This window comes from Psammomys obesus, unplaced genomic scaffold, assembly GCF_907164565.1.
Source record: "Psammomys obesus unplaced genomic scaffold, mPsaObe1.curated_primary_1811, whole genome shotgun sequence".
Lineage (NCBI taxonomy): Eukaryota > Metazoa > Chordata > Mammalia > Rodentia > Muridae > Psammomys > Psammomys obesus.
In genome coordinates, this window is record NW_026585987.1 from 6,489,123 (window position 1) to 6,498,789 (window position 9,667).

At 39.5% G+C, this 9,667-nt stretch overlaps 1 protein-coding gene across 2 annotated transcripts in view; it reads left to right on the forward strand.

Annotated features, from left to right (window-relative positions):
- The window catches only part of Il7r (interleukin 7 receptor), an 18,402-nt gene extending 8,973 nt beyond the window's left edge, over nucleotides 1-9,429 (forward strand). Inside the window, exons 4-8 of one of the 2 annotated variants that reach the window (XM_055601082.1) lie at nucleotides 2,581-2,738; nucleotides 4,431-4,599; nucleotides 5,367-5,460; nucleotides 6,558-6,633; nucleotides 6,976-9,429. In XM_055601082.1, the coding sequence (XP_055457057.1) occupies nucleotides 2,581-2,738; nucleotides 4,431-4,599; nucleotides 5,367-5,460; nucleotides 6,558-6,633; nucleotides 6,976-7,488 (1,010 nt within the window). In that variant the 3' untranslated portion in view covers nucleotides 7,489-9,429. Of the gene's footprint in view, nucleotides 1-2,580; nucleotides 2,739-4,430; nucleotides 4,600-5,366; nucleotides 5,461-6,557; nucleotides 6,638-6,975 lie in introns of those variants that run through there. The other variant, XM_055601083.1, reaches the window with a different exon arrangement.
- The last annotated feature ends 238 nt before the right edge of the window (nucleotides 9,430-9,667 follow it).

The window sequence follows — 9,667 nt, forward strand, 5'->3', positions numbered from 1 at the left end:
AGATAGATAGATAGATAGATAGATAGATAGATAGATAGATAGATAGATAGATAGATAGATAGTAGATGAATGGGAAACACACTGATTTCTAGAACTGGCTCATGTGACTGTGGTAGTGGTGAGTTCAAAATTTTTCGGACAAACCAGAGGGTATAAATGTAGCTTAAGTGTGGATATTGCAGAATTGAGCCCAAATTTATACGGCAAGAAACAAGAATATATTGAATGCTTGATTAGACTTGTTTCTCAAAGGAATTTCTATCTTTGATCTTGCAGCATTTTACTGATTAGACAATGCCTACTGATTATGGAAGGTAATCTGTGTCACCCAAAATCTACTTACTTAAACTCTATTCATTTTTTTTAAATACCATTAGATTGTTATTTAACTAAAAAAAAAAGTAGATGCCGTAGCTCACCAATGGTGACCTATATTTCCAAATAGAGTAGATGAAGAGTAAAACAGCCAAATTGATTTGACCTAGAATATATACAATTATATTTTATTAAACATAAATAATAAAAGCAGTTACTTTCAAGTATAATTTGAATTAATGTTTTAACATGTTAACTATTTGCATTTTTTTCTACCTCTGGAGATTAAAAAGTGAAATATATATTGGAAAAGTTCAGAATGATCGCATGAATGCAATTTTTTTCAGTGTTAAAGGCTACAAACCATTTCCCCCTATTCTCAATAATCTCTCCCACTACTCTAAAAGACAACAGTACAAACCTCATTAGATATGAGATAAAGTAAGAAAGTTAACTCAGCTTTCTTTAATGATGATGATGATAAAGAATAAAAATAGAAGCTCTTGTCTGAACAATATCTTAGGGAAAGAGCAGTGTCATAGAAAGGAAACATTCAACAGATGGCTTTCCATGATGACCACACAGTAACATGAGCTAGACCAGCATGAGTGGTAGATGAGGTTTCTCTTTAAGTTATGAGCATGAGCAACCTGGGTTTTTTCTCATTTGGAGATGAGGTTTTGATAGATCTCTGCTATACTTGTGCACTGCATGTAAACTCCGTATTTAAAGGTCCATCATTTATACTGTAAGGGAATTTCCCTTGGAGAGTGAGCAGAGCAGGTAACAATTCTTGATCCTCTGAGAAAATGCTGCAGTATCAGGTGAAAGTCTATTCTCACTCTTGCATAAGCCTATCTAAGCACAAAAGCTTCTGTAGTCATGGGAACACTTAGACCATGCCCACAGGGTCCGGAGATACCTGCCCCATCCATAATCCCAGCTCCAAAATGCTTAGTGCTTATGAAGGACCACGTTGCCTCTCCCACAGCAGACTACAAGACTAGCCTATTATGTGAAGGGCAGAGAGGTGCAGAACTCCTTGTGAAAGGGGAGATGTGGGTCTCTGTGGGGGAGCGGTCCTAGAAAGTACCTGCACTCCTGAGCAAGTAAGATCAAAAGTGATAGGACTGCTTCTCATAGTTCCTCAGAAGGTATCTCCTTCACCGAATTATCATTTCCACAAATTTAAACTAAATGTTCCTGACTGAATCCTAGAGCTGGAACCCTGGCCACCTACAACATTCTCTCCCACTTCCTTTCCTTCAAGGACCCCTGCCTTCCCGTTTTGTTTCAAGCGTGTTGATAAAATTGTCTCAGGCCAAAGGTGGGCATGCAACCTGATACAGATGTTTTACTAGAAAAGCAATACTTTCTCCTTCCAGTAGTGTGTCTTACATGGCATATTGTGTCTGAACAACTCTATGAGGCAGGCAGAGGTCTATGAAACAATAGGTTAATTTAGCCGAAACTGACAGAAGAGAAAGGTCTGGAGGATATTCTGGAATTTGCCAGCCAGGGCCAGGATGCAGACTCTGTACTTCTATGTATCTGAGGTGAGGTTCGGAGGTCGCAGATATATTCTTACAATTCTCTTACTTTGGAGCTCACCAGTAACACATTCTCCAGCAATCTGATGGAGATAGATAGATTAGATAGATAGATAGATAGATAGATAGATAGATAGATAGATAGATAAATAGATAGATAGTATATTATATATATATATGACATATATATGATATCCATCAAAACAAACATTTCCTGAACATATGGTTTGACACTCTAAGTTTGTTTCTCACATACATTATTGCTACCCTAAGCAACACTTAGGACTTCTTCCACATTGTGACCCAGGGACCAGATGGGAATTACACGTGGATTTAGGGGCTAAGACCAGAACTGGCACAGTTCCATGTGCTCACAACACTGAGAAGACCACACCAGCCACAGGAAAGCTGGCAATGCTGTCTGGATGCAAACCAAGGAGAGGGAAGATTTGGCTTTGGGGGCACAAAGCCAAATTGGCTCCTAAAATGGAAAGCAGAGGGATTTTTAAAAAACGTAATTATCAACAAATAATGCAAAAAAGGTTATGAATTTGAAAGAGGACAAGGAGGGCATACAGGAGAATTTGGAAGGGAGATAGGAAAGGGGGAAATGATATAATTACATTTTAATGTCAAAAACATAATTAACACTTTTTCAATGTACTTATGTCCTTTTTAGCTCCATACCCAGATTCACTTTCTTTTTTCTCTCCAGTTAAACCTGAGGCTCCTTTTGACCTAAAAATAGTTTACCGAAAAGAAGCAAATGATTTTTTTGTGACATTTAATACATCTCACTCAAGAAAGAAGTATCTGAAAAATTTAATGCATGACGTGGCCTACCGCCCAGGAAAGGGTAAAGGAAACTGGACGGTAATGTAGCTCAATTGTGTTCATAAAACAAACATAATCATATTTTGGTTTCAGAGCCCGTTCTTTACTCAGAGAGGCTTTTTGGGATCCTGCACGCTTAAGCCCCCACTACCCCAGCATCTCTCTTGGTCCATCCTCACCTAACTAGCTCCATTTTGTCTCTATGGTTCGGGTGTAGACAAGAATGCATGCTCATCAAGTACCAGGGCGGGCTGGTAACCATGGGATGGCTCCCTTTCTCTGAAGAGAAAGAAGTGAGTGGAGGGGGGTGGGGCATGAGGGAGGGACTGGGAGGAAAAGAGGAAAGGGTGCTTTGATCAGGTTGTAAACTAATTAATTAAATAAATAAATGGGATAAAAAATAATGTATGCTCAGATGAACCTCATTCTCATTATACAAAACCTTCAGTTCATGGGATAATCAGGAAAAATAATGAGGCCAGCAGGTCAGCAGAAGATGGGGCAGAAGGTTTGTCTGCCACTTTGTTTTTATTTTAATGTCTAAGGTTTCAGCTGCAGAAGAAACAATTATTGTTATTCAGTTTTCATTTTCTGTATATTTAGTCTGCTTCTTGGTGGTCTGCTGAGACTAAAAGGATCTTGCTGGTCTATTTGGGAGATGAGCTGGGAAAGAAGCAGAGTATCCCAGATGGTTGGGTCTCTCTTTACCTACCAGCTTCGCTTCAGTCCTCCCCATGTCACATAGATAACTTTTTTCAAAAGATGGCCTCTCCTATTTAAGAATAAAAGAATGTGTCCTTATGCCTGATGCCCGCCTTACTCAAGCAGGGTCATCTGTATAACTTTACCCGTGTGCTGAGGCATGCTGGTTTTAGATGTCTACTCCTGTCCAAGGCATCTGCTACCCCTCTCTACCTTCTCCACACACATACACAAACTGGATGACCTTCCTCTGACCTTCTCTCATTAACCATCTGACAGTACCACCAGTAGTAAGGCAACATTAGTAGAAAAAAGAAGGATTATGAATAGATGACTCAAAGACAGCTTACTGTCTTTTAAAGAAAAAGAATAAATTAAATGTCCAGCCTCTACTGGAGACTTATTTATGTCAATACACACAAACACAATTGTTAAGTCAAATAAAAATTAGCATTAAATTACCACATAACTGTTAACAGATGGCCTGTCTACATAAAATTGTTAGTAAGTCATTAAGATAGAGGCAAACATTATAACAGGCAAATGAGCAGAAAACTGTCATAAATAAGAAATATATAAACTCAATTAACATAGTCAAACAATATACATAACAATGAGATACTACTTTTGTCTATAAAATTAATATAACATCTTTTTCTTTAAAATAATACAGTGTTGGAAAAACACATGTCTTTACTGTTATGTGTGGTGTAAAATGTACTCTTTCTGGAAGGAAATGATTATTGCTCACTAGCTTACCCTTTGTTGCTCCTCGGTGCATGGAAGGCAATAGAAAGAAAAAAAGAGATGCTGGAATAGGATAGCTATGAGCCTAGGAGAATCTGCCCTTCAGTCTGCTGCTGAACCTTTTGTATAGTTGAACTCCCTCATTTAAGAAATATGAACTTTAGGAGAGTAGTAGCAACTTGACTGAAAGAGTTTGTGCTAAAGCGAGTTGAGAAATCTAGTCAACATGTCTTTTTACATCTTTCACATTACAATAATGTAGCTTATTTTTTTTCTCCCTAGCATATACATCTATCCAATACAATAACAACAATCCTACAGAGAACGCTACAACCAAAAGCAGTGTATGAAGTCAAAGTCCGATCCATCCCCCATGACAGATACTTCAAAGGTTTCTGGAGCGAGTGGAGTCCAAGTTCCACCTTCGAAACTCCAGAGCGTGAGAACGCAGGTAGGCAAAGGCTGTAGAATCCCTGTCCTCCCCCCCCACACACACACACACATGCACACACAAGACTTCATATAGCAAGTGTAGCAGAGAAGAGTGATGTAAAAAAAAACCCAGGTCAGGACACTGGGAGCCCTCTTACACTTGAACCTGATAGCGGAAACAGATTGTGTCACTGCCATTGACTCTCAGGCGCTCCTGGATCTACCACCATTTCCACCTTTGTCAGGGATCATGGCTGATCTCTCTGTGACCCCTCTAGATAGCAAGCATCTTTGCTAATAGAAAGTGAGTGGGCCAATATGACTATCTACTACATCTCCTTTCTCAGGGTAATAAAGATGCTGTGGGGTCTGGGAATACCAATAGCCAGAGAAGCCAGAAAGAGAAGGAGTAGGGAAAGCACCAAAGCACCTTACAGAAAACTGCTTGAGAGAGGGAGGTTATTCCTGCTCAGCCAGCTTCCCGCTCTCATTCCGGAACTTGAGACAGCAACAGGGTGAACATTTATCTCTTCAGCTCTTATTTAGACATTTTTGGGGGGGAGGGGTGGTATTGGTAGCTTCCATTGTGGAAGGTCATCTTTACATTTCAAATAGCTGATGTTCTTGCCTTAGTCACCCAGATCAGCACCAGTCTTTCTGTCTGTCAAAGAACTATTGTTAGGAAACAATAAGTCAGACTGTTACTAAGTAAAACCAAACCACCCTAAATACATACCCCCACTTTGTGCTCCCTAAATGCTAACCATGATCTCTCCTATATTCCAGGGCAATGGGATATTGTTTTGGCAAGTATCGGCATTCTGAGTTTCTTCTCTATGGTTTTGTTGGTCATCTTAGCCTGTGTGCTATGGGAAAAAAGGTGATTTTCTTTAATAATCCAGGGGGTAATTTGTGGATCCTCACAAAAGCAGGACTCAGGACCCACTTACTTATCTAGAAAAATTTAAAGGGAGACTTGTGTGTGTTTGTGTTTGTCTGTCTATCTGTCTCTCTGTCTGTGTATGTATATGTGTTCAAGTATGCGCAGATGTACATGAGTGCTGGCCTACAGGCAACCAGCACTCAAAATTGATTGTGTTACTCAATCATTTTCTACCTTGTGTTTTGAGACAGACTAACTGTTCAGTAAACTCTGAATACCTGTCTCCATCATGTCATCACTGTTACTGACACATGCTGTCATTCCTGACTTTTATGTAGAGTACCTGAACTCCGGTCTTCATGTTTGTATGGCAACAGGTTCATTTACTGAATTATCTCCCTAGGCACTTGCACCCCAAGTAAGAATTCTGTTAAAAAGTGTTTTTCAAATGTTTTCCCCGCAACCTCCTAAAAGATATAAAACTGACTACCCATACAAGTGGCCTTGTGACTTTCCGTGCACAAATTCACAAGACTTTTGTATTCTAGTCAATGATAAAATCATGCACTGTGAAATTACTCAGTGTTCTAGGAAGACGCCCTCAGCACAGGGCCACATACTCCTAGGACAAAAAGTACTTTAATTTGAAAAATGCCACCATAAAATAATTTCCTTGAATAGCTTAAAACATACCCCCACTCTCACTAGAATTAAAGCAAAACAGTTACTTCCAGTAAAGACAATGAATAAGATGACAATACCAATATTGAACATAAAAAACCAGGTCACATTTTAGCTCCATATCAACACCAATAGTACCTCCCTGCAAACCTCACTCTTCACTTTAGGGCACTTTCTGACATAATTACAGTGTCTTGTCCACAACAGATCAATAGCCATGACCTCTGTTCAGTAGCCTCCTTAAATCAAGAGTGTGATACAGGCCAGAGAAGATAAGATATTTGTGCACAGTGGCTACATAGCAGCAGCAGAGCCAGTCTGAGAAAACTCTTTTTACAATCTCCCTCAAATACGGAGAAAGACGTATTCTCCCTCTGCCGATTGTTTCATCTATGAATGTTCTCTGGTTTTAGGATTAAACCTATTGTATGGCCCAGTCTCCCTGATCATAAGAAAACTCTGGAACAACTATGTAAGAAACCAAAAAAGGTAAGTGCCTTGTGTTGGAGAAAGAAACACCATCCCAGTGGGATCTTAGTCTAAGAATGTTTGGTCTCTTACGTATCGCATAACTGAGTCTTTTTATAAGACATTGAGGAGTAAATCGAAGATACACAGGGCAAGGGTTAGGTGTGCCATCAGTGTTTCCTTCAAACCCGGAGAATCACAGCTCAGGCAGAAGTGAAGCCAACTGGAGAGCAAGCAGGCCATTCTCTAGCATTGCATCGTAATTTTTTGTGAGAAAGTTCCTTAGACATTTTTATTTTCCTAAACCAAATGCAGAGCAGCAGCTCTTTCCAGTGCCACTAATGTTTCTGTCTTTCTCTGCAGAATTTGAATGTGAGTTTTAATCCTGAAAGTTTGCTGGACTGCCAGATTCATGAGGTGAATGGCATTCAAGCCAGAGATGAAGTAGAAAGCTTTCTGCAAAATTCTCTTTCTCCACAACCTGATCCTACACAACCCGAGGACCTGGAGAAGGAGGGACATGGAGCAGCTGGACAAAGCCCAAACTGGCCATCCGAGATTTTAGATAGCACACCAGAAACGTTCAGAAGAGAGTCACTCCTAAGAAGCCCGGCTAGAAATCTGAGTACATGCAATACCCCCACAATCCTTTCCTCTAGGTCCCCTGACTCCAGAGATGGTGACAGGAATAGGCCTCATGTGTATCAAGACTTGCTGCCAAGCCCTGGAAACACAAATGACCCCCTCTCTCAGCCATTTTCTCTCCAGGCAGGAATCCTGATTCTAGTTCCTCAGGGACAGCCCATTTCCACTCCCTCAGCACTGAATCAAGAAGAAGCATATGTCACCATGTCTAGTTTTTACCAAAACAAATGAATTGTGAGAAACCTAAGACCCCCTTCTATCACAAAAACAATGATCACTGGGCTACAAAGTCCAAAATGCCTACCCTCCTTCATAGCTCCCAGAAGACAAAGTCAATGGGACCTTGTGACACATCTTCAGCATTCTGAGAAATCATTTTGATATCTTATCTCAGAAGCATTTACACAAAACAGGAAAAATCAGTTTCTCCCTTGTTGGATTTGTCTTAAGAGTTCATATGAGATGACACAATTAAAATTACAAAACTCAAATTAAACAAAAAACAAAGGGAATGATAAAAGAATGTGATGAATGGTAGAATAAAGAAGAAAAGAAGAGAAGCCCAACAGGAGCAGCTCTATCTTTAGGACTTACTATATATTCAGTACTCTATGATCTCATTTCTTCTTCACAAGAATACTACAATGTGGGTTCATCCATTATAATTGTTATTTTCTTTGTCATAGATGCCAAGGTTGAGTTCAAGTAGTTTGTCTAAGCTTTCCTTTCAGCAAGAGGTGAGGCAGCCTTCCCTTGCCATGAACCTGTCTTATTGTTGAGTGTCAAACATCACCACTAAGTGGATAATTACATAGTCATTATTCAAACTGGGCCATTTTGGAAGAGAAAATTAGAAGTAATTAACAGTAAGTATAAACTGTGTCTGTCTCAGAGAGATGTGGATTTATGGTTATTTTACTTCAAGTGGCTATGAGGAAGAACTTAGAGAAAAATATACACTTATGGATATGAAGTACCATGACCATGTGTCAAAGGAAATGGGAGAAAGAAAAGAAACCATCAAGCTCATTAGATTTTGTTTTTTTTTCTTTTGAAAACAAACTCAAGAATCAATAGAAGCCAAGAAGTTCCAGAGTCAGTTATCAAGGCCATGATCCTCCTGCTGCTATTACCCATTGGCCTCCATGTGAGATCCCAGACCCATAGCAGTACATTTAACCAGTTAGTGAGTGGAATAATAGCCCTCCATTGTGTGAGATACCATTACAAATGACCTCAAGTTCTATAGCTTCGAACTTTGCCTGAAGAGGGGGCTGGGTACACTTCAATGAGTACCCCAGCTGAGACCATGCTTATGGAAACACAAAGAAGATAGGTAAGTTAATCAAATTCAAACATTAGTTCATGAGTGCAAGCCACAATTTTGTGTCTCTGCTGTGCACAGCCAATCTCCTGAAGGAAACAGGAAATGACTGGAAGAAACCAATGTGTTCCTTATCACTAAGATCCTCTGTTTCAGGGTTGACATTAGTTATTTGAATTTGGGTGTCTTTCTGGTCATGTATTATAACCATGCATTATATTCAATAACCACAGCTGCTGCTAATGCTTGATTATACACTCAGGAACAGCATACAATGTAACATTACTGATTGGTTCTACCAATTTCCCTCTTGGATTTCATGAAGGAAAAGCAAAACTCTTGGTCAGAGACAATATGCAAAACAGAGATGTCCAGTACTACTTCCAAGTAATGTGAAAGAAGGATGAGAAATATGCAACTAATTTGATCAATCAACAATGTGTGGATCCAGTTTCCAGTTACTCAATTTACTTTCTATAAATCTTTGTCTCTCTCTTCAGTGAGGCTTCCACGGAATTTGTGCCTTCAAATCCAAGTATGGGCTATTTTAGATGTATATATTTGTGTTGTTTGCAGAACTAAGATTTGGAACTGACAAAAAGGATAAGAATGTGTATTTGGGAATCTGGAATTGATACAGCTCTGGTGATTGTTTTTTTTTGTGTGTGTGTGTGTGTGAGCTCAACAGTTTTTCTTCTGCATTCTTTAAAACACTCACCATTCACTACAGTGAAGTTCTCTGAGTTGACTGTGCACTTTTAAAATGCATTATTAATATCCTGTAGAGCTCTTACATAGAGAAATGTATGGCATGTGTTACCATTTCACATTTAATTAAATGCTAAGGAACTCTATGGCTGTGGTGTCTTCTGTGGCTGTGACAACTACACTGAATAAGTACATCCCTACCGTTCAGCACAGACCTCTTTAACTACTGAAAACATTCTTAGATCATCTAACGGGTTAAGCTTTGCCCCTGTATGGGTCATAGAGAAGGATACGAGAACAACTGGCGTTTAAACATACACTGAGAGGAAGGTATTGTTCCAGATATAAATCCCCAACATAGAGTGGAGACTCTACTGC